The sequence below is a fragment of the Plectrocnemia conspersa genome, unplaced genomic scaffold, assembly GCF_051122295.1.
Source record: "Plectrocnemia conspersa isolate PC_06_02 unplaced genomic scaffold, ASM5112229v1 ptg000001l, whole genome shotgun sequence".
NCBI classification, from domain to species: Eukaryota; Metazoa; Arthropoda; class Insecta; order Trichoptera; family Polycentropodidae; genus Plectrocnemia; species Plectrocnemia conspersa.
In genome coordinates, this window is record NW_028277165.1 from 7,764,267 (window position 1) to 7,790,719 (window position 26,453).

Here is a 26,453-nt window from a genome sequence, read left to right on the forward strand (position 1 = left end):
TTTTAAAAAAAATATCCAAATAGAAATATATTTCAATTCAAATTGACATCCAACTTTTACATATACGTTAGATAATTTACAACAATATACTGCGGCAAAAAACAGAAACAAATCGTCAACTGAATGTGTTTGACACAATTCAATATAAAGCGACAGGTTCACCCTTAATGATATGAAAGAAACTTTGTCGCCATAATATTATTTTTTATACAATTCACATATATAATTTTCAAATTTATTTAAGATGAAATATTTTTCAATCAAATCCGTAACATAACAAAGATTGCGTATAATAATAAAACATATCATATTTTGTCACATTCTAAACGTACATTATGTACATATACTCAATTAATAAAAAAATATATTAATCTTCATATTATACTGTTGAATGTATGAAAATAATACACGCGTGTACATCACGCTCATAAATCGCGCAATAAAAAAATGCAAGTTCAAAAATTCATCATCTTCATGCACATAATTTTCACAACACAATTTTAGGACCAGAATCGAATCTGTTTTTAAATTAATCTCATAAAAAGCCACGTAGATCGCACATCCAATCTCTTTTTTATCAGTCGGACTTAAGTATGTGATTCCTTTGGAGATATAGGATTTTCAGTTCTTGGAATTTCAAAATATGGAAGTTCCACTGTAAGCAATTGGACGTGCGTTCAACATTCTCCTTAACCATAACAATAAATTATAAATTTGCTGCATAAGAATGATGAAACTTCATAATAAAAATTATAATAAAAAAAACACTGAGATACACTGTCCATAAAAAAATTGAGATGATTTTTTTTAGTTTTTATATATTTTATTAATGGAAAAACGAGTGGGGTTGTGCGCACATTGAGCTAATCGATACGATGGACGTTTTAATGTTATTTAGCTTTAACTCGATTTGTTGACCTCGCTCTAAGGTTCTTGTTGGTATTTTGGTCGACTTCCGGTAAGTCGGACTCTTCTACGCTTGGGCGCTTTGCTGCAAACATAAAAAGACAAATTAAAAATATATCTTTTAAGAAACTGAGGAATGTTAAAGAGTGCAATAAAAATTCAAATGGTCGTTATGTTATTCTGTAGATTTAAAAGAAGGCATACAACAAACACAAAGTAGCTTAAAATAGTGAAGGAGTGAAACCCACTGAAATTCATCAAGACGAATTGAATTTCAGTATAGTAATGTTTGTCTGCGACTGGCAAATGTAGGAGTAAGCTAAAAAAATCTGAAATGATGCGAGTTCCATAGTAGACACTTATTAACCACTTAAACCCCAGCGACTCACCAGTGCGTCATTTGTTGATTATTTTTTTTTACAAATTAATTTTTTAAAACAAGTTAACGAATTATTTACAAATTTTATTTTTTTAATTATTAAAGATTATTGTACTAGCTTCATTATATATTAATTTTTAGAAAGAAATACTCTGTGAAGCGAAATAAAAGGTCACTCACTAAAAAGTCGCTGGCGTTTAAAGGATTAAATGAGTCAGCCACAAGTTGAAGCTGAGTGAAGTCGGGGAATCGATTAATATATAAGAGTTAGAGACTGCATCGTTTTAGCGTAGAGGATTTTGGCCCTATTTTCTTTCGGACTTTCACTCTTCAGCTCTAATGGAATCCAGTGATTCCCCGCTCCAAGCGTATTTAACTAAGAAATGCTGATTCTCAGACAAATAATTTTTAATAGGATTTTTTATATATTTTGTGCAGACTTGATGATTCAAAAATGTATAAAATAAATATCTTGAGTGAGAAAAGTTATTACAATGGTATTTATACTTTTCAACCGTACCTTTCTCTTTCTTAGGCTTCTCCTTCTTGGTCGTCTTAATTTTGTTTATCTGCGTCTGCAGCTCTCTGATCAGTACTTTTTGTTGAGTGATGAAATTGAACATGAGATACAGCTAAAAGATAATATCAATGTAAAAATTGTATTGAAATTAAAGATACAACTTTCATTAGTTCCTTTATGATACCTGTAGAGCTATTACTGAAGAGAAGGCTGCGTAGTGGATATATTCATATTGTTCTGGTACACCATACCAGAAGGTCAACACACTGACAACCATTGTGCATAACCTAACAGTCAAAAATATAACATGGTTGCTCAAACCAGACACTGAAAATAAAAATAAGCAATCGTTTGGTTACTCATCAGAGAATTATAGTGATATAAATTATAATTGAAGATGTTATAAAGATATAAGACATACCTCTAGCGAAGTCGTCTTCGCGATCGGCTCTGATGATTCCGTCTAGCTTAGTCAAATGGAAGACCAACTCGCCGAAAGCGTGTAATACTATCAAACAAATACCAACTCTCTGGAAGCTAAAACACAAAATATAAATTCATAAATTTGTTTGTTTATAAAATAAAAATAAATACTCAAACATACCTAAACGCATAAGCGGCAAATATGAACGCAAAGTTGACGACGGCTTGCTGAATACGGCGTGACCAGTCTTCGCGCTTGATCCTCTGGAAGTACAATTCAGGAATGGCGTGGATCCAGTACGACGCTTGCACAACCCACCACAGCTTCATCATGAAGCTCATCGGGTGGTTAGGATAGTCTAAAAATTTTCCCATTAATTTTGAGTCAAGACTAGCTTTAATTTCTATGGATCTATAACACAACAAACATAAATCAATTACCTTCCCAAAGTAGCGAGAAGTTTGATAGGAAACCTTCGCGTATAATGGCATCACATCCCCACATGAAAGTCATCAGATAGAAGATCATTAACTGGCCGGACTCGTTCAATGCATTCAATCTCGACTTTGACAAGTGGAAACGTTTTGAAACTTTCTAAAATATATATTAAATGCTTTGAGATAAATAGATATATTAATTATTAGTCACTCGAGTGTATATTTATTATACTGACATCTAAGAAATATTCTTGGACTATCGCGTGCATTACTATGCACACTAAAGAATAGAAGAACACGGCGCACGAGTCTTTCCAGCCGGCCTCGTATAAGTATATTTCGCCAGTCGGATTCTCTTTGCTTGGATCTGCTCCGCTGACATTGTGATGCAGAGTGATGAACAAACTAGCGATTGGACTGGTGGCCTGAAATCGATATCTTAATATTAGAAAAAATATTATATATATGTAAAATACTTAATTTATAAAAATAATATTTTTAAACACAAATATTGTGATTAAATTTCTGTTTCGGCAGAAAGAATTTTTATTATTATTAGTTATAAAACATTTCATAGAATAACTGATTATTTTCGTAGTACCTTTTAAAATCTCCAAGAAGAATCCAATTCACTTTAGATCAGTGAACATCATGTCTTCCACTTTTTATCCAAAACACACAGACGCTTTACTCACACAATCGTATTGTAGGAGTTGACAACCATTTACTGTGATAACACATATATTTTATTTTGTGCGAAATAGACCAAAATATTTATTTTTATAGCTGGATGTGACACAGACGAAAATCCTTGAAATGAGCATTGCCGCTTCAACAAGAACAAGCGAGACAACGAATATTCTTAAGCGCATGTATCGCTTCTCTCTCGCATATATCTGTATACGTAGACATGCATTCACAAAATTATTGCAGTAGGAATTTTTGAGGTATCAGTTAACAGCAAACTGTCTTTGGATTCGTATGTGTGTAAAAATTGGAAGGCATAGGCGTTCACTGCGTTAGATCATTATTAACACTAGGTTTATGGGTATAATTTGACTGGTATTATTAAAAATACGTATAGTGACCAGAATTTAAAAAATAAGAATTTTCCGAAAAGAAAAATAGGGTTTTTAGGGGGCGTAGCCCTAGGGGTGGTTGACCTCGCAGCCAATGAGACTCTTGTGTGAATGTAGATGGACTTTTTATTAAGTGATATTCACATGTGACAAATGGCCGATTACGGCGTGACGTTTCTCGCGACTGCGGTGAAGATGGCGCAGGTGGTGATGCTGGTAGATGATTCTCAGGGTTCTTGTGGCTGCGTGCGGCGAGTGTCAGGTGTGATCTTCAGGTCTGTTAGCGAGGGCGCGTAACTGGTTCCTCCGGATGGCTGTCTGCTCGTCTTTGTCCGTCTCTTGTCTGGTGCCTCAGCCGTCTGCCTCCTCCTCATCAGAGTCCGGGCTTATATCCTTCACGCTTGCTGGCCAATCGCGATTGTGCATCGATCTCTTAGCCAATAGCTGCAGTCGCTTCGTAGAACCCGAGAAATCGGATGTTGCATTTTCGAAAGCGAGTTTTTTGCTTGTCCAGAATTTCGAATTCTTCAGAAAGGGTTTGCGATGTGGTGATTGATTGCGTCCGTAGTGTTTTGTCACAAAAGGGATTCTCTTAACGACTCGTGTTGTGTGGGCAAAAGACATCCCTCTTGTGCAATATTTGTCTCATTGTTAATGCATGAACGTTTATGGCCACGGTCCTTAACAATGAGACAATTGCCCTTTTAAATGTGGACCTATTTGTGTGGTCGCCACAGGTAATATATTTGCATTTTTCAAATATAAAAAGTTGATAAAAATACCCAGAAAAAATACCACAAAGTTATATATTGCCAAGCATTTTTTTTAAATTACTGAAAGATGATGAGGACAATTTTTCTATTCTCAGCTTAGAATTGCGGAACAACAGAAAAATTTTAATGCTGCTTTTTAGTGAATACACTAAGTCATCTAGCTTCTTAATACGCTGGTATCATATGTTCTGTTCAATGTCAGCTATGGGCTTTAGGAAATCAACCTCAAACTACTAGTGAATTAGCAGCAAGGTTTAACGTTACACATTATTTAATCGGCAAGGTAATGAAGCTGAATAGATGGGTTTCACATGATAACAGAAAAGAACCCATTTAAAACTGCATTTCTTTGCTGCTACCATTTCTATATTTTTTTGTTATATATGTGATAAAAATGGATTATTTTTGACAATTACAAGCCTTCGGTATAATAATTGGATAAAGATGTAGTGCAAAAGCAGTCTTAAAATGTTTCATAAAAGCTAGTCAATAGTGGATGTCTACCGCAACCAATTGGATGAAATTATGAAGAAGCTTGCGATAAATCGACCGAGATTGGTCAATAGACATACCAATTCTCCTGCAAGCAGTGACGTAGCTAGAAATTTTAGATCCTCATGCAAAAATTACGCAAGCACCCGTAAAAATTATGTTTACTACATGTTTGTACATATACACATAATAAGAGTAAATAAATTAAAAATAATTCCACCAATTATAAAAATTCTTCTTTCTAGTATTTTTCCCAAGCATTTTATTACTCTCACGCGTAACTTCAGTTTCGGTGGGTTTTTTTTTTATCATAAATTTATCAAGTTTTTGTACTTCTTTGATTTAATTTTTAGTTTTTTTTATACGCCACTCGTTACTTTTTTTGAACGCTCTATATTTCTTGTAAAGCAGTTTTAAAAAAAAAATAAAACACTTACTACGTAATTTAAAAATAGTCTAACTTTAATATAATAAATTGTTTAAATAAAATATGTCTGATCAATTCTCGTAAAAATATTTCGCATAGGGTGAGAAATTTCTCGATCACTTTTAGCTATTATGATTAATCAGATGATCAATTTATAATATTTATCATGTAACTATTATCACTAATCATGTAAATATTATCTAATATTTGAGATGATGGTCATAACTCATAACTCAAATGTATTCCGTGTGAATATTTTGGACACCCGATAACCAATGGACATTGTTCGTAAAAAAATGATGCGAGTATGTATGTATAAGATTGCTGATAATTTTATTGTAGCTCGAACTCGAAAATTTATTTATATTGTGTATATTTATAGATTTGGGCCCTCATGCTTTGCATGACTCTGCTATGAGGTAGCTATGCCACTGCTGCAAGACAACAATCAACCACATGTCGCAGCACAAATACTGCTCAAACATGACCTTAACTTAGAAACTCTGTTACTCGTTATATTTATCCGATCTTTAATCAACTGACAACCACTTGTTTCACTCATTGAAACACATTTTGAGAGGTGAAATATTAAATTCTTAACAAAATAGGATTACGCCTTTCGCAATTTCATTGTCACTCGCTCTTCAGTCTTCTTTGCCAACGTTAAGATTGATTCTAAATCGGAAACAAAATAATTTTAAAGCGCAGATTTTATCTATGCGTAATCTCTTTACATTTTATTTCTTTAGTAGTAGACTGGCATCGTTTAAAATTTAACATTTTTTGTGTATATTTAAGTACTGCATATGACTTCCATCAGCACAATATTATCATAAAATTGGTTGCATTTCCAAAAAAATTTTATTGCTCACTACATTTAAAGTAATTGCAAATAAAAACAAGCGAACAATTTAACAGAAATACGTATTTTATAACTATTAAAAAGTGACACTAACGCCTGTAAATCTTCCATTATACCCCAGTGTAACGCGTTAGCCCAATGCGTTACAGTGGGGTAAATACAAGCAATACCTACAAATAAGTACATAGTCAGACAAGACTGAAATCAAAGTCTGTGATTACAGCTTATTATCAATAAATGTCATAATGCACAAACTAGGAGTTAAAAAATGTAGGAAAACCTAAGTTGTGATGATTCACCGGAATTTTAATTATATAATATTCACTAATTCTAATCTCCCAAACAAACTTACCTTTAGATCAATCATGCAATTTAAGACAAATATTCGGCAGCAACAGGTAGACAAACCATGCCTTCGAGTCAAATGCACAAAACAGGTATCTAAATTATGGTTGAGTTGATAGAGAGATGTTCACTTGGGCAATAAATAAATACTTTTTTATAAATGGAATATTGTGCAAGAAGCAAAAGCAGAGGCCCCAAACAAATTTGCGCAATAAAACAATCAAAGTGTGCCTCGTTATGGAAAACCCGTAAGCACAAATCCCAACATAAATATTTTTATAGATGAATTAAAAAGATTTTTAATTTAAAATACATGCCGCATTGTTTATAAATAGACAGATATAAATATTTACAAATCATCAGCAAATAATATCAAGTCAATTGTACATGACATATATACATTATTAAGTATTGCAAATTGTCGTTTATTCTCCCATTAGTCGCGAAAGAACGTCATTAAATGACCGGAAACTTGTATCTACACTTTGTACGTAAATTCTGTGTTGAATGAAAATCGATTTAAAAGATTTGTATAATTGAATGAAACTGATTGATACGTCCCAAAAGTGGTCACATATGTGGTACACTTTCACTTGACACATGTACATTTTTTAGGGTTGCTCTTCGAGTGGGCGTACTTCAATGAGACAAACCCTTAGTGCAAACCCCGAATGTCAATCGACAGCGTCGGTGTCCATAGAAAGCAAGCAGTCAACGTGGCGGTATCAGCATATGTAAGTACCTGGATCATGAGACCGACTAGGAAGAGCATGGCGAGACAAGACACGATGTCCGCATGGTTCTGAATGACGAACTCGTGACTGAAGACGGGCGGATTCTTGTTAGAGGCCTTACGGCCCATGCCTGGCTTCATGACCATAGCGGCGACGAAACTTGCGCACTTACGCCAACAGCTAGCGGACGACTGACACGCCGACAGCCGGCCGCACGCGTTGGCAACACTGACGATACGTGACATGCGCCGTCTCACTCGCTCAAACTGACACGTACATCGACGTACGCGGAAAAAAATATTTTATTGAATAATTATTAAATAACATAAGTATATTTTAAATATTAAATGTTGATATTAAAACAAAATAAAATAATAATTTTCAATTTTTCGATATTACCCCAATTAAAATAAATTTTGCTCTATTTCTCGAATTTTTTATTATTACAGCCGAAATCAGCAAAAAAATATCAGAAACGTTTTTATTCTTGCTAAGTTTTAAAAATAAATCATAACAATTCTTTGCGGTACTCGCCGCAAGATTCGGATAGATTTCTTATTTAAAATATTTATGATGTGAATATTTTATAAAATTTTAAGGAAAATTAATTTAAACTGATAAAAAATACTGTAAATTATTCTTTCAATATTCAAATGGATTGTCCAAATATTTGTGAATACTTTTTTATCCAAAGATCTTCCTACATCGTCTTCGCCCAGTAGCACTAGTAATATTGGACGAAGAAGTACGTATAACTTTTGTTCTGGTAATAAAATTATTACCAGAACAAAATTCTGTTTGTCACAGAGCTGTGTGTCAAATGTATAAAGTAATAAAATGTCCAGATTGCTAGGCATTAAGAATTTTGTAATTTATTATTTTTGTATGGAATATGTATGTTTTATTTTAAGTAATTTAAGTTTAATTTTTATAGATATGTTTTTATCATTTATTTTTTAATATTATTTGCAAGCTTAAGGTTTGAGAACCTCATGGGTGTGACTTCGTTGCCAGTGAGACGCTAGGTGGAATCTAGTTAGAGTTATATTAGATTATATTACAATTCCGACAGACGATAAATGACAAGATATTTTCTCCGAGCGGTAGTGGAGAAGCTGGCGCAGGGCTAATGTCCGTGGGAGGTCTTGTAGGTGGCGTGGCAGCGACCGTATAGCAGAGGATGCTCCCTCTCCGATACGGTGGTACTCGTATGGAAGAGTCCCTTTCGGGATGTGAGCGCCCATGACGGTATGTTGTCCGCGGGCGGCGAGCGTCTTCTGGTCTTTTCGAGTGTCTGCCTGAGTCTTCGAGTGGCTGCTTTTGGCTGCACGTTTCGAAGCTAAATAATCGAACTGTTATCTTATCAAAACTTTGTATCACATAATGCTTCAACGCAAAAGAAAACTGCATTTTTTTATCCCAATAACTAACTAATATATAAGTTTAAATTAAAAAAAAAAAAAAATATAAGAATTAAAATATTTTGGAACTATTACTAAGAAATCATAAGATATTAATTTTATTGTTTTCACGGCAATATATTTGCATTTATAAAATTATTTTATTTAATATATGAAATTAAATAAGCATTTTTTAGAACTTGTAAGCCTTTTGGGTGGTTTCAATTATGTAAGAATATTTTTCAAGATTGAAACAGTGTTTGACTAATTTATATATTTTTTATGTAATTATTAATACAGATGTCTGTATTATTGATATTGTAACTTTTAACTATACATAGATAATTATATTCATTTTAAGGTAACCACATGCAAAAACAAATTTTAGGTAACATTTGTTAAAATATTATAAAAATTATTTATTTTCGCAAGTCTTCCAAACAGAAATAAAATTAGCATGTACAACTATGCGCTGATTTCAAATCTATTGTAATCTCGCAATAATATATTGTTGTTCAAGCATTAGGATAATCATTTTTTATTATTGATTATACATAATACATATTAAGATTATTTTATCGAAACATTGCATATAGCTATAAACATGATAACAAATATGACAAAGATAATAATAAAAAAAATTGTAGTGACTTCTAATTATGAATATTTCACTCTTCATCAGCTTCTAGTGTAATCATATGAAGAGATAATTTTCTTTGATTAACAAAATCAACTCCATTTTTATTGATATGGGCAAATAAAATTTAGATTAATTTCAAACATTTATTATACGCATGAATAATACAGAAGTGATGTCACATGCAATAGCTATTCAATAAATTTTACTACAAATATTTGATTTTACTACTTATACTTTAAAATGCATAAATATCTCCTTCCGACCCGTGTAACACTTTATAAATCACATATATCGTTTTTATCACATAACAGAAAAACAATTTGTTTAAATTGAAAAAAAAATCATCAACAACACTTAAAACAATCAAAATAAAAAGTATAAGAAAATAAAGCTTAGAATTCAAAGCAAGTTAAAAAATATTAAAAAAATATATTCATTGTATATTTTACTAATTATCAGTATAAATTTATGGATAATGAGAGTGCTAGAATCTTTAGCGTAGTATAAAATGTTTTAAACATGTCGCAGGTAACACTATAGTTTAGTCAAGTTTACTTTGTAAACATACAAATAAATTAATATAATACTAAGGTTTATTAACACAAATTATAACAAAAATTTAGATAATAAATACTGACCAAAACGCTGATATGATTATTGAGACCATAATAATACTATTATGACTATTATGAGACCATACTAATACTATTTGTATGACATTCATTGCTATAAACATCAGTAAACAAACATAAGAGATCCAAATTGAACCGAATACATTTTTTAATGTATTAAATATATATTTTATATTATGCAGTAAATTTGAAATAAATAAACCCTAACACTAGTAAATCAATGTTAAATAATCTCACGTTAATTTTTTTTTTATTAAATTCAAACCTTAATGATTTGTTCTTTAATTGCAATGTGACACAATACAACATCGATGCCTATGTGTAATAGAAAAGCTTCAAATGTTAATTTTTCATTTAAACTATTATTATTTTTTTAAACCAGCTCTCCTTGCTCGACTGTCATGTACATGCCCTCTTCTTCATAAGTTGAGTCATGTTTTGCAAGAATGCGAAGCAATGGGCGCAATTTCAACCACCACTGTGTTTTAGGAATACGTTGACTGAAAACAAAAAATAATTTTAATTTCACTTCAAGTTGCTAAAGCATACCTAATACGCAACACTCACTCGAAGTTGGTTTGAGCCGTCAACTCTTGCATAGGTGTGAAGGTGTACTGACGACGCACGACTCCTAACAAACAACAAGAATCAGGTCCGGCGGCGTTGATCGTTCCATTTTTGTCCATGCACTTCTCGATCATCATAGTCAACCATGAAACGCATTTAGCGGCCATTTTGGTAGCCATGTTACGATCGAACGGTGTTGGAGAGCCACCCTGTTGCATGTGACCTTAAAAGAACAAATAATAAACACAGTTAAAATTTGATTAACATAAAATACGAGTCCAGGCTTACCTAAAACGTTCATTCGAGCGGAGAATAATCCTTTGCCTTCTTCGGAGTACAAGCGGTAAATGAAATCAGTGTTGTAGTTATCGGAAGCTTTTTCGTTTCGGAGTATGAGACCTCTTTGGACTCCATCTGACATCTTAGACGCCATATGATAGACATCTTGCTGCAAATCCTTGATGGAAAACTTTTCTTCATAGATATATGCAGCATCAGCTCCTCCAGCGAGACCTGAATAATTGTTGTAAGATTAGTTAGAATTTATTCGGCAACTATGTTATAGAACTCGACGATATAGCGAAACGAAATTTATGAAGTAGACAATTTATATATACTATGACGAGAATGAAAAATTATTTTATATCCTAAATAATTGCCTAGTAGAAAGTGGCAATCGAACAAAAGTGCTTTGCTTAAATTTACAACAACCACGCCGACTTTTTTTAGTCATAACTAGGGATTCCAATCCCGGGCCAAAATTTTGATCCCGGGATTTCGGTATTGCAATTAGTCGATCCCGGGATCCCGGGACCAGTCCCGGGATAATTTTCATGCTATTTTATCGATAAAAATAATTTAAAATGAATAATACAATATATTTTTACATCTGTTTTTTATAACGTACAACCTATAAAGTACGTATAATTTTAGTCTTGGACTTAAAATAGAAAATAATATAATAAAAATAAAAAAGGGAAGGTCTTATATATTTATTTGAGAAGAAAAAAATGAACTTTTGACAATGTTTGCACATAGGTATGTACATTCATACAGAATTAATTGAAAACATTATTTTGAATAAAACTCACGAAGTAACATCAAAGCATCAAGTGTTTTATCATTTAGCCTTGATCTGATTTTGGTTCTTAAGCAGCCTGCTGCTGAAAAAGCACGTTCAGACTCACAGCCTCAAAGATTCACAGATGACACGTGCAACTCGCGCAAGTTTGTACACGAAATATAACGATGTTGTCAATAATAATTCGATTGTGCTTGATAAATCAGTCAATCCGAAAAATTCGGGATTATATTTTATAATCCCGGGACTCATCGGGTATTGAAAATCGTTCGGGATCCCGGGATCCCGGGATTGGAATCCCTAGTCATAACCATTACAAAAACTTTTTTTTATTTATGCTCTTTAAGACAAATGCCTAGAAGCAATTGTCATCGCCTCATGCACCGAATAGTACTGTTATACGCATTATTTTGTCGATATTCGGGAAGTGACTACAATGGTTTCACTTTTAAAAACTCACCCGGAAGACATATTCCTGCTTAATAAGAAGTTCTTTACATTAATAGATTAGGGTTAACAGTACAGATATTAGTCTAAATAAGCCTTCTCACAAGCCAAGCTTCATCTAGATATTTAATCTTCCTCATTGGACACTGCCGCCCAATACTTCATCCGTATATCGGTATATTTGTACAATAAAACTGTATATCAAACAGTTCTTCTGGTGTCTAACCTACTAACTAACTGAATAAACTATACCACTCTGCATCAAAACCAGAAAAAATATTTTGATTTTATTTTTATTTTTTTTACTAAATTATAAAGATAATGTACAAATAGAAAATAATATTCATTCATTCAATGTCAAACTGAATGCTTTATTGCTAAGTTTATGCTGTAATATTATATATTGTTTAATGTTGATTGATACAAGCTTGCGAATTTTGCGAAAAAATCAAGAATCGGAACATTTTCTTTAAAGATATTGAATAGATTTAATTATTGTCATCTTCATCAAATTTTTTTTAAATAATAAGCAAGCAGGTCAAATTTCGACTTACATTGCGGATATTTATAACCAATTTTCCGTTTCTTTGTTTATGCGTATTTCGTGTTTCAAACAATAAAAAGCTTTTAAAAAATCTTCCTTACATTCAGGTACTTCTAAAAAGACTGTACAAAAATATTTTTGTCCTATCTATTTCTTCACTTTCATTAATTTTAAATATTTTTATAAATACGGGTGCCAAATCTCTCATGCTTAGAAAATCATCGTCTTTGATCGAACGCTTCCGGATGCCGCCTAAATTTTTATACCAGGGGCCAGAGCACCACTCGCCAATTTATTCTAATGAAATATATTGTATGTTGTATAACTTACATAGGAAAATGAAAATGCAGGAAATATGATTGAATGCAAAAAAAAAAATATTCACCAGCAACTGTAGCCAAATAACCGCAATATCCTCCCATGGTCTCGATAACGAATACACGCCGCTTGGTGCCCTAAAATTAAAATATATATTTACAGCAAACGTGTATGATACATCAGGTTGTTCCATAAGTCTTTACGTTTTTTAAGGTGTGTGAATGAATTAAAAATTAAAACATTTAATACTAAGTAGTTCCCGAGAAAATCCATTGATTTTTTCATTGATACATGAGGGCGAGCACTGCCTTGGTGTAAAATTACCCTTTTTTAATTTATAAGAGAAGGTATTTATTTTTCTCTGAATCGCTTTTAAAGGAATTTGCTGAGATCACTATGTGTCTGTCGTAATTGTCAGCCTATAATTTAATAACTCATCATGAATTATGCCCTTCATATTCCAACAAATGCATAACATTATCTTATTGGGGCGTAATCCTGTTCTCGAAGTTGGAATTGGCGGTTGATTGACATACAACCACTGCCTTTTACGTCGCGTACTAAAATAAATGATCCACTTCTCATCTTCAGTAACAATTCGACTCAAAAATAAATGGCATATTGAGATTTGCTGCATGACGTTTTCTTCAGACAATTTATGAGATACCTATATTCTGCATATGCATATCTTTCCTAACTTTTTAAATGTCTGTGAATTGATATAGGCGATACGTTGAGCTTTTGTGCTAGCTTCTGTATCGTTAATCTCGAACCTGCTTTGATGGCAGCACTAATATCCTCACTAACAACCCGCCCTTATGTATATATTCAATGTATAAACTCCTGGAACAAAATTTTTAGAACCACATTTGGCACTTTTCCAAATTTAATGGCATCCCTGTCCATTGCATTACATATGTTTTAACTATTATTGTCGCATTATGACCGAGTTGAAACAGAAAGCATAATATATATTAACTGATATTATTTTATTTCTACTGCCATTGTTGATTTAGGGTTAAAAATATTGAAAAAAAAATATCCCATTACTAAATAGCATCGTTGATACGACCACTAAGTTTACAAAAAGTTATACAATTTTGCAAATGCAAGAAAAAGAACGCAAAAACTAATTGAAAACCTGATACATATGTCCTTATAAATTAAAAATATTACACACCTGTGCAGATTGACGAATACGATCGCAGATCTCAGTGATTTCGTTCAAAGCCGTGTCACTGCCCAACGAGAACTCAGTTCCGGGAACGTTGTTACTGATCGTAGACGGAATCATAACGATCGGGATGCAGAATTCAGTGTATTTCTCGCGAGCTTCATACATTTGCAAGCCAGCTTGATAAGCCTAAAATATTAGACGCGTAAAGATTATTCAATTAACATCGATTGAAGAAGAATTTACCTCAAATCCACCAATTATCAACAATCCTTGAATCTTGAACTCTTTGAGCCGAGCAGCAATCAACGGCACCTTATCGCCTGGTAGAGTACGCTTCGTTCCCAAAAATGCACCACCTTGTCCGACCCAACCGGTTACGTCGGACCTGTAAAAAAATTATCTATATAAAACTGCACAAGATATAAATCATTATAAATAGTAATAAACAAACCAATCTAAATTCTTGATGTTTCCGGCGATCAAGCCCTCGATACCGTCGTGGATACCCAAAACGACATCGCCGCGATACATACTGTTACGTACGAATGAACGCACGGCAGCGTTCATGCCGCAAGCCGGAGCGCCAATGTGGATCACACCCAATGTATAACAAGGCTGTAAGTATTTAATCAATTTATCAAAACCTAATTAATTAACATCTAAAATGCATTTTATTTTTATTAAAATAAAATATTTACAATGAAATTTTAAAGCATCTTAAACTTAAATCGTCGGCGGGTTATAATGGCTAATGTGAGTCAAATTAAATTTAATACATAATTATGATCTCCATGTATTATTTTCTAAATAGTACAATAATTCATTCCATAGATGGCAGCACAATAAGCTTTATATTTCATGGATAGATAATACAGAATCCATCGTTAAACCTCAGAAGTCAAAAAAGGTATTCATGATTCTACCTGTTCCGTGAAGTACCATCAGCGAATATGACGAATAGGTACTACACACCCAGCAGTCAAGTGTTGGATAATTCTTGATAATTTTAAAACACTTTCTTGATATAATGAACTATTTAATTAACACATACCGTATCCTTGGATCGCGGTGGTGGTTTCAATTTGGTGAGCATTTTGTATGTTTCCAAGTTGCGAGCGAAGCTGCGTCCACGTAGCTGTACAGCCAACTCCCATTTCTTCTCAGCCATTGCCTTTTTTTTAAAAATAGCATAAGAGTATGCATTGATTAAATAGATAATATAGTTAATGTATATTTACCTTAGCCACATCTTTAGTTCTTCGCACACATTCCATCAAAGGTAGACGAATGGCTTGGTTACCGTCCAAAGTCACGACGCAGGGTTCGGTATCTTCTTCGGCTTCCATCAAAGCCATCACAGCTTCAGCACCCATACGGCAACCCTTAACAATTATTAAAAAATAGTTGATTAAATAATAATAGAAATAAATAAGGCAGTAATCTTTCAATCTTACCAACACTCTGTCGAAAGCTGACGGAGATCCACCTCTTTGCACGTGACCCAAGACAGTAATACGAGTATCCTGATTGAGCTGAGACACGACAACCTCGCGTACGTGTTCAGCGGTGATCGGTACGCCTTCGCGATCGATAGCACCCTCGGCGACAATTATAATGTTCAAACGTTGACCAGCAATACGTTCCTAAATATCACAGTAGATTATAAACTAATGCAAGATTTAAAGTCAACGAACTTGATGATGATATAATTTTTGAACTTTTCTACTAATTTTATAATAAATATTTCACCTAAAAGCATATCGTTCCATTAACATGTACTAAAGTTGACCCTAAATGATACGTTCAAACGTCGTAAGCAATCTTAGGGCAAAGTTTATCTATATTCTGTTTACAAAATTATATATCTGATAGCTAGGACTTTATCGAATAATCAATAGCTTATCGCACGCAGCTGAACAGATAAAGTCGACTACGTAAATAAAATGAGCCTAAAATCAAAATATTGACTATCTTTATCGTTTACCATGTTCGTATGTATTTCATGCACATGTTTGTATTATAGCTCTTAATGTTGCATAAAATAGTTTACTATGAAACAATAATAAATTATAATTAAATCATTAACATTAAAAATAAAAAAGCCATAGCAAAATTTTACAGTACTTAAGCTTATGATATTTTTAATTTGTATTAATTAAATTTTAAATATTTGTAATGATAACATATTTTAACATAACAATGACACTTTGAATTATAAAACTGTTGTGGAGTCGTAACTGAAGATCGAAGACGATGCTGATAATGTCTCATCGCTGTGAAAGACAACTATACGTACAATTACAAATAAAAAGCAATGATGGCTGTTATTATGTAATTTTGATGAATAAAAACGAAAGCCATGCAAACAGACAAAGCTTAAAGTAACACAGTAAGCAAATTTCTAGTGCAACCCGGGGGGGTTTGGGGCAAAAATACATATAAATAAATATAAATATCATTATTATAATCGGTAAAATGCGTATCGGGTGTGTCTTCTTTCTCGACAATCATACCTGTAAAATTTTATCGCAAAGAATTTCAGGCCAACTATGGGGCGCCGGATCCTCCGGTAGGAAGACAAAATCAGCCTCGCCTGCCAAGGCCGCTACAAGAGCCAGATAGCTGTAACAAGCATCTCATCACTCAAAACATTTCTTCCCCAGTTCTCGATCGAATCCTTATACTTTTGAAAACACCATCACCGTTAATAGGTGTTATTCCTCCTTAGAGTACAATTTAAAGCAATTATTATACACAATCTACAATAAAAACGAATCTCTCGCAAACCCTAAAAAACGATTAACAGGTTCAAAATCCAATCCGCCACAATCGAAATTATGCTCTCTTTATATAACAATAAAATCAGCACCATTTTTCGACGAATCTATCATAATTTACAAATACATATGTATATGCATAAACAGGAAAACAAGTTCAAATATAATATCAAGGATAACTGGCTACAAAAAATAACATTGAAATCACCTCACGTGTTTTAAGCATAGTATTTGGGTATAGATGCATGGGTCCAAAACCAATTTTTCCATTACACAATTACAAAGAATGATATTCCAGTGGTGGTTAGTGAGACGGTGCTGCATACCAATATTGTTTAAAATATTCAAATGCCGATATCCCATACTTGAGACAATTAACTACACAGCCTTTCTATCGATGTATAGTTTTAGGTTCATATAATCATTGCAAAAGAAAGACTTATTATATTTTGTAAAGCGTCATTGCAATAATAAAAAAACACTATAATATACATTTTTGTTTGTAATTTGGTTAAAATATCAGTTTTTGAGAAAAAATAAATAATAATACAAATGAACTTTGTGTTATTCTACTTTATATAATACACCAGTTATTTTTATATACATATGAATGTATAACAAATCTGTGCTATTAAATACAGGATTCAAGTTGTAACGGTGTTTAGTATCCTAAGCCTTTAATAAATTGTATATAGGGTTTCTTTTAAATAATGTATTCCATCACCCGATGATATCCTGGATACGTGAATCATTTAATATTTATTAGTTTAATCATTACATATGCATGATTTGCCCATGAATTTGAATCCATCGAAGTGGATGTAAACGAACCAACCAGTCCTTTCTCGTATGCAATACGGAAGCGACTTGCCTGTATTATTTTGGCGCAAAGCGTTTCAGGCCAGTCCATTGGCGCCGGATCTTCCGGTAGAAACTGGTAAGTGGCTTCCGTGCAAAGGGCAGCACTCACTGAAAGGAACCTAACACATACATGCTATCAATGCTAAGGCACTAACGTCTAAAACAATCGGTTTTATTTTCTAAGGAGCAATTGTGCATAGTTATTATACAGCGAAGAAGTAAGAAAAACAAATAAGTAAATCAAGCGTCTTACAATAAAAATATATAACACTAATGAACGATAGATGCAGAGTACGCAGTTGATTTATTACACACTGAAATAATTAATTTTCAAATAAAATTATGACGGTTGATTTGTTTTAGAAATTGAGAGAGCAACATGATGATAATGATGGCGGTAACATTTTTAAGGCTATCCTTGCCTGATTGAGCTTATCGCATAGCTTGACTGGCCAGTCTTTCGGCGGTGGCGATTCTGGTATAAAAACAAAATCAGCTTCCGATGACAATGCCGTCACAAGCGCTAGGTACCTAACAAATTCATCTTTATAATAAAAATCAGCCTAAATGTTCTTCAATTTAAATGTTAGTATTATATTACATATTAGTAAGAATCTACTGTTAAAGCAATATCCATACATCTACAATTGTGAGTCAAATTAAAACCTTAAATTCATGGATAAATTAATGTTCAGTATGGAGATGCATGTCTGTCATTCCAGCAAGTGTATAAGTGGACTAAAAAGTAATGTAGCAGTTCTATATTATGTATAAATGAACAAAATATTTCACTTTTTGAAATTAATCAGTACACCTTTTCGTTAAAAATAATTTAAGGTCTTTATTTGACTACATAATATGTATTCTTCAAAATAGTGGAAGATGGACTTTTACTATAAAAATATTTTTATCGCTTACGTGTAAAAGTTTACTCACCCACAATGACGTCCCATCACCTCCATAATGAACGTCCTTTGATGGGAATACGCGGTACTCACGATAGCATCGATGGCTTCAATGATACGATGCAATGCCGAATCGGTACCGATGGTCATGTCTGTACCACAAAAATCATTATCGATGGAACCGACCTATAAAATAATATATATATTTAATTAAATATATATGCAAGATCTAATTCAATTAAACTAACCATTCCAGCAATGTGCAAAATCTTGTACTTTTCACGTTGCTCAGCTGTTATTCTGTTAGTTTTCACCAACTCATCTAACAAACTGGACCATTCTTGCCTGAAGAGATCAGCACCAGTCAACGAACCGTCACCACCAATGACGACCAGGTTGGCAATTCCGTGAGATACCAAATTGAAGGCGGCTTGCAGACGTCCAGCACGTTCCCTTTTTTATTTAATAAAACAAGATTATTAAATGAATTTGTTGTAATATATATATTCACATAAATAACATTTTATCAGTGGTACTCAATCACATAAATTAAACAGAAAAAGTTATAAAATAAATGGTCTTATCCAAAATCAATATAACACATAAAAAAAAAATCTTTGTGACATGGCTGTTCATCAAAGCGTAAGAATTGTTATGATTCGCATTTACGCTTGACTCTTTTTAGTTGCTACTCTATGCAAAAACCAAAAAGTTCAACTGACATGTTAGTTTATTTTTGTGCATAATTAAATATAATCTTCAGTGGTTGGTAGATGCGTTTATTTATTTTTTGCTTTTTATTAATATTTTTTTATTAAATATGCATATTCAAAACACCAGAAAAAAACTAAATGTTTAAGTTTGAGTCGAGTCAGTGTGTATTTTAAAAACCTGTAGGATTTTATATATATATATGTGTGTATTTCGTGTATATGTTCATATTTAACGTGGCATCCACCTTTTTCTGGCAGCTAGTTATTAATTAGGAGATTCGAAAATAACTTTCGCCGAAGTCAAATAAATATTGAAACTTTCTCAAGTGATATTGAAGTTTGTAAGTGAAATATCTGAAAATTTCACACTGCGCAGCTAAATTAACTAAATTTTTACTAAATAAAATAGCAGTTTTAGTGAAAAAATCCAAAAATAATATATAGTAAACCATTAAATAGAAAAAACCAACAATCTCACACTAAGCATCGTTGATTTCTTAAATATATTTTTTTTATATGAATTGACTTTCTCCAATCACCCCCCCCCCCTTTAAAATTATATTCATATTTAAATCCTTAAAATGATTGTAGGCATATGAAGTTTTCGGTGATTGGAAGAAAGCCCAAAGTCATAATTGCTCACACTGAAAAAGCCCACACAGAAAACTGCCTATATGATAAATATAAAAAAATAAAGCTAAATTTTATTTTAATGTGTTACACAGGAGTTGAGGCAACCATCTGTTCAGGAAAGGGAGGAGCCGGGCCGGATCCATATAATCTAATAAGAAATAACGAGTGAAAATATTTTTTCCTCTGGAAAGAGAATTCTTTAGATAAAATACAAAAGAATACACGGCAAACATAGCGACATGCCCAATTATTTGTATTATATATTTAATGATAAGCAATTATGTTTGTGGGGTATTTTTGTGTTTTATTATATGAATGTCTAAATATTATTATGTTATGTAAAACAGAAATGATTTATAAAAAAATATTTTCGTCTAAGCTTCGCAACGTTTTTAGGCGAGTCGCCACAGAATCAAATATTGAAAACCAAAATTTTGTATTCGCTAATTTATTATCTTTTTATCAGTAATTCAAAAAATATAATAGCAGCATCGAAATTAAAAAAATACACTTTTTTACACGACGATACGAAAAGATAAATCACAATCGTTTGGATATAAAGTTAAAAGTAGTTCACAGTTGAAGAATAAATGAACTTCACATTTTGTTAGTTATAAAATTTTGCATATTAAATTTTATAGTAGTATAATCTGCGACTTAATGATATTTTTTATTTCATTTCCCATTTGACGTGAGAATCTCGGTTCAGATTATTTTTGTCAATCGTTGGTGCGTTTTATTAAATTCAACTCAGGAAGGCGTCAATTTTTAATCGCTCTGTTCCCATGGTACTCCCCCTTTTCAAACTTCATGCGCGATTAGCAGGCGCTTGTGTTGATGAGGGTCGATTTGTTCTGGGAGATCGTTTTTAATATTATCGCTAATTTAATATTTTAGCGACTTGAGCGACAGTGGTTGCCAACCATTGGTTTTCACAGATATTCACAATAAATAAATAGAATATTTTAAATTATTAGTATTTCGTAGTGCGTTTTTATTTTTCTTTTAATATATAATATATAATCATTGGAGCAGTTTTTTTAGATTTCAAGAGAGAAATAAATAATTATAATGTTAAATAAATTAAAAATTAATGGTTAAGGTAAAATAATTTTAAGATGTTTGATAGTTATTTAAAAATGAAAGCAAAAAATTGAAAATAAATAATGCTTACTCCAAAGAAAAAATAATTTCTCGGTGTACCACATGGGTGCAAATTATGACCATTGTTGCTTATAATATATATTAATGATACAATTAATAATAAATAAAAATGTAAAATACATCTGTTTGCAGATGACACTTTAATTTATTGCATAACTCAAATAATGAATTAAGTATAATAGAGAGACGATTAAAAAATATTGTACTTACGCTAAATGAGAAAAACAACGCTTATATTATATTTTATGAGTAAGCTTAGATAATATTTTAGTGTATAAACAATTAGCTATATTAGCTAAGTAAATTAATAAAACAATAATAATAACTACAACTTATTATCAATTTACTTTAACTGCAGTTCAATAAATCAAAGTGATTCTCAGTCATGAATTGTATAAAATAACCATATTACAAGGCTCAAAGGCTCATGGCACTTTTAGGTACCCAATGCATACCGGCGATTTTCATGATTGCACCTATAGATCCCATCCGCGGTCAAAGGGTTAAAATATGTGTTGGCAACCAACTGGTAAACTTTATATTATTAATGAATTAATATTTTTTATTGGACCTGCAGTATCAAGAAAAAAATCTTAGAATTCAAATGCTATATTTATACTACTTATATATTTGATTCTGTATGATTCATGTATAAAATATTCTGATTTATTTGGGTCATGCATTTCAGAACTTTTGTTATGGCCAAAATGTTTGGATCAACCCGCGAGTTTTTTACCCGCACTTCACTCTCCGAAAGTTGTCCTAGTGGAAGTTCGACCGAAGTCGGTCAAGGTCGCAGTTTTTCGAATAGCGTTCGCACAGCCGGGAATTTCATACGCGTGCACGCTTCTCAACCTCGCGTATTATAACTACGTGCGTGTTTTAAACACAAAAAAAATTAAAGCCAAATGGAGAAAAAGGAGATGGTGGATGATTGCAATGCACCGGAATAGATCAATGTTAGTAAATAAGACATTTTATGTTGAATCGAGGCTTCACTGTCACTAATAAATAATAAACAGGAAACGTTCAAGTGTGCAACTAATGAATAATTTCTATTATTTTTTAAGGAAAAGTATGGAAAGTCAATTTGCTGAATTGAGATTTTATATACAATATATAGCTTAGGTCTTTCTCTTTATGATACATGCAAAATTGACTGCGGATTTTTGCGGTTTTTAACACATTGCATACCTTAAAAATGTATTATTCTTAAAAATGGGACGGGGCTTAGTCGCGAAAGTTACGACCTAAAAATTTGTTCAGAATCACCAAATATACACATATTTAAAAAAAAACGATACCGGGTATGATAAAATGCTAGTCAAATACTTTTTCTTAATATAAAACAGCAAATTTGTGACATATTCAATTTTTTTTTTTTACGCTACGCGGCTAAATTTTTTTATTACGCTACGCACGGCCGTTAAACACGGAATTCCTCTTCCTCGGGCCTACAATTAAAGAAATGTTAACGTCAAATTTAAAATACAGTTTTGTAATGATTGTAATTTTTTAATAATATGGTTACCGTGGTAAAATCAGTAAACGTCAAATTGTGGATCGCGTACTAATGAAATAAAATAAAAATTTGTTTGGAATGACTAAATATATACATATTTAAAAAAACGATACCGAGTATGATAAAATGCTAGTCAAATACTTTTTCTTAATAAAAAACAGCAAATTTGTGACATATACAATTTTTTTTTTACGCTACGCGGCGAAATTCGCACGACCGTTCAACACGGAATTCCTATTCCTCGGGCCTACAATTAAAGAAATACTTTAAATAGTTGTATTTTTTAGCACTTATAATATTATATATTTGACTAAGAGCACTTATGGAATCAACTAAAGTGGTGAAATAATTTTGGCCGTCCAGATCGGGCAAAAATACCAAACAGTGGCGCGATCGTGAAGACGCCCATATTAAAATTGAATCGTTCTATCTCAGAGCGAAAGGGGAAGTATCTCGCCGCTCGCGCTCGAAGCGTCTTCGGGTATTACTTTCGGAAAGCGAGGGAATTTTTGGAGGCGACGAAGTCGGCCGCCTCGACCAAAATTACCCCCAGTTTACCTCCCGTTCGCGGTGACCTCGGAGAACTTGCGAGAGATTTTAGCGCGGGGACAACCGAGCTCGACCGAAGTAAGCCCGAATTTTCACATTATATTTCCCGTCCTTGGCCAACTGTCGCCTACTTTCGGAGAGTGAAGTGGAAGCATTTATATAAAGTCTTAAAGTTTGGACGCGGAAATTAGCTTCTTTATTATTAAAATAGCGATCTAAGTAATTCGCTGGTCCTTTGAAGCACTAAGACGGTCTTTCTATGGTCAAGGTCGCGCGCGAATAGGAAGGTCACCGACTTATTCTCGAAAAGAAAAATTCAATATAATGAATGTTTAATAATTCTTAGGGGAATTTGTCCATTTTGTGTTTATGTGAAGACTAAACCTGGAAGATACGACATTACAATATGGATTGCAACTGACCTTTCGGAACCCAATATACATAAAATCAATCAAGCATATACTATCAGTTATTTGGACAGAACACAGAATAATCGCTTTATCTAATGCATTTACTCGTTTTCATAATTTTTATTACAATAATTGTTACCTTTCGATTTTGACTAATTATATGATTATATTGTAATTATATTCATGTTCTTTCAGTTTTAAATCACTAATTTGTATATGCATACTGAGTATACATCACAGGAGAGCGTGATTTTTTTCTACGCAAGGAAAATGTTAAATTAAAAAAAAAAACAATTAAAAACCAAATAACTAAATAATTTTATTTAAATAAAATATATCATTGAAATTTTATTTAAAAATCCTTTTCAGATTACAATCTATATATCATGTATTATAGATTAAAAAAATGTGTTCAGGAAAAATGTTATTTTTTTATTAGAACATCTTTTATCTAGTAAGGATAGTTCAGATATCGTAGTTAATTAAAGACAATGAATATAATACTAATGACGTTCCGATTGAGATTGTGACGCTAACGATGGAAGAGGAATTAAATAGACAAATCACAAACAATCAGAAGATTTCTCCATTAAAAAAGAAAAAACTATTTGAGTAAGATTTTCCAATCAACCGGAGAATGGACGCAATTTTTTTTTTGTATAAATCATTGCTGCCAACATTGACAGAAAACGAGCGGGTATTCTCAACAGCAGAAATATTTATCACAAAAATTTGAAATACATTATCTGAGTCAGCATTAAATTCATTGGTATTTCTAAAGGCTTATTTTGCTCGGCAAAATTAAAATATTTACTTGTTTTTTGTGGGTGATTATGTTGTATTATATATTTTCTTAAAAAAGAAATGTATAATACAATTATACTTATATATTAATTATGTTTTCTATAATTTTATTGATGAGCAAACAAAAGTCCGAGAAAGTCCCGGGACATAAAAGTCATCTCGTCTCGAATCCCAAGACTTCAGAATCCCTACGTCGAACCAACAATTCTCACTTAAGTAGTATAAACCAATGTGTCGTATTTTGGCAATAAAAAGTTACACATATTTAGTGTATTGACTAATAAAAATATTTGTGACTTTTGAGAAAGTTTTAATACTCATATTTGGGTTTGTTGGCTCAAAAGTTTACTGACTCCTGGCTTGTGGTATAAAAAAGGTAAAAAAAATAATTTCCATTTATTAATATTGTTAACCAAAAGTGCTCTCAATTCAGATTCCACAAAAGGCATGCAAATATCATTTGAACTATCACTTTATTTTTTTTGTGAACATTAAGCAGTAATTGAATACAAATGAATTTTTATGGCTATTTAAAATTCTATTCAATTTAAAATTCACTAGTAATGGTAAGCTAAAATTCAAGTCATAAAATAAAAATGCAAAATTATCAAACTTAGGAGTTGCCATGGTAATATTATGATTTTAATCGCAATATAAATAATTACAACTAAAATATGGTTCGGTGATTATTGCGCAAACAAAAATTTCAAACAACAAAAATTCTGATCATAGAGATCAATATCAGATGTTAATAAATCACCTTAAATATATACATTTTGTTTTTGAAATATTCCATTTTACATGAAACTATCTATAATAGTTAGTATTTCTATTGAAATATAGTTTTATTTTATTTCGTTTTCTTCCATTTTTCTTTTAACTGTGAGAAACACTTTCGCCTCAAAAGCCACTAGTTACTACATCAACTCATTGTATAACGTTCATACAAAATAATTTACCCCGACACATATTACTGACACAATACTGGCAAACTTTCAAGCTTATATTTCATGGCAATAATTTTAATGGAGAAAGTGTTTTAAATAGATCCAACATAAGTGGACTACAAAATACATATTTAAATGAAGTTATATTGCAAAAAATGAATCCATAAAAGGCAGCAGGAAGTTCAATTACTTTGAACTCGCATATTGTGCAAATTATTAGGTATATAGTATTTGATCCCAATTTTCTATATTTGTCAATCACACTTCAATCAAACCAAGGACATATGTATCAGTTGGCGCTTTGCCATTTTTGAACGATTTTTTTTATACATACCTAAAGGCAGAACAACGAGCCGAGCCGATCACAGTGCCTCCCTTGTGGATGATGGAGCTCACGGAGGCCCAGTTGGCTTCTTCGATGTTATCTCCGCCGTCCACCATGCCTTGATATCCCTCTCTGATGAAATACACCTTGCATCCTAGGTAAATGCTCATACGAACGACGGCTCTAACGGCCGCGTTCATACCCTGGGAGTCTCCACCGCTGGTGAACACGGCGAGGCCCTTGCCCTTGTGGGCGCCGCGCTCAATGAACTTTTGCGAATCGCTCATTTTGCTGTGATCAAATTCAAAATATAACCAAAACGCAAAGAAAACGAGTATCGATTATATAAATGGGTAGTTAAAACAGTACCTATGTTATGTTTTCTTAGAATTTCATTAAAAATTGGGGCCGAAATCAAAAGACGACCGACGCGGAGAGACGTCGTGCACCTTTTGAATTTGACAGCGACCCGGCAAGGTGAACTGTCAAGGTGACCTTTGAAACTTCGCGAACACGCTATGAAAACGGTTCGCGAACAGACTAAAAATAAATTTTAAACCATAACATGTTTCTTCAAATTTAAATAATAAATTTATATATAACATTGTTTTGTTGGAATGAACACAGTTTAAAAAATCGTTTTAATTAATTTTTTCAAT

The 26,453-nt window shown here is 32.5% G+C and overlaps 2 protein-coding genes across 7 annotated transcripts; both read right to left on the minus strand.

Annotated features, from left to right (window-relative positions):
* On the minus strand, positions 1-7,571 carry TRAM (translocating chain-associated membrane protein 1). The gene is made up of 8 exons (XM_088200145.1): positions 7,387-7,571; positions 2,903-3,091; positions 2,670-2,823; positions 2,410-2,587; positions 2,227-2,342; positions 1,990-2,132; positions 1,806-1,917; positions 1-991 (listed from the first exon to the last, which is right to left on the minus strand). The coding sequence occupies exons 1-8, from the start codon at positions 7,522-7,524 to the stop codon at positions 891-893; spliced, it is 1,131 nt and encodes a 376-aa protein (XP_088056271.1). The 5' UTR covers positions 7,525-7,571; the 3' UTR covers positions 1-890.
* Positions 7,572-9,547: 1,976 nt separating this feature from the next.
* On the minus strand, positions 9,548-26,303 carry Pfk (ATP-dependent 6-phosphofructokinase). 6 transcript variants are annotated; one of them, XM_088200124.1, is made up of 16 exons: positions 26,164-26,300; positions 25,804-26,085; positions 18,976-19,180; positions 18,759-18,913; positions 18,245-18,353; positions 17,833-17,941; positions 15,639-15,827; positions 15,423-15,566; positions 15,236-15,355; positions 14,636-14,799; positions 14,428-14,569; positions 14,188-14,370; positions 13,075-13,144; positions 10,906-11,130; positions 10,618-10,840; positions 9,548-10,550 (listed from the first exon to the last, which is right to left on the minus strand). In XM_088200124.1, the coding sequence occupies exons 6-16, from the start codon at positions 17,869-17,871 to the stop codon at positions 10,424-10,426; spliced, it is 1,626 nt and encodes a 541-aa protein (XP_088056250.1). In that variant the 5' UTR covers positions 17,872-17,941; positions 18,245-18,353; positions 18,759-18,913; positions 18,976-19,180; positions 25,804-26,085; positions 26,164-26,300; the 3' UTR covers positions 9,548-10,423. The 6 variants fall into 6 exon arrangements, with proteins under 6 accessions (XP_088056250.1, XP_088056216.1, XP_088056233.1 ...); XM_088200090.1 differs by lacking the exons at positions 17,833-17,941; positions 18,245-18,353 and adding an exon at positions 16,698-16,806 and having other exon boundaries at positions 26,164-26,303; XM_088200107.1 differs by lacking the exon at positions 18,245-18,353 and having other exon boundaries at positions 26,164-26,303.
* Between the last annotated feature and the right edge of the window lie 150 nt (positions 26,304-26,453).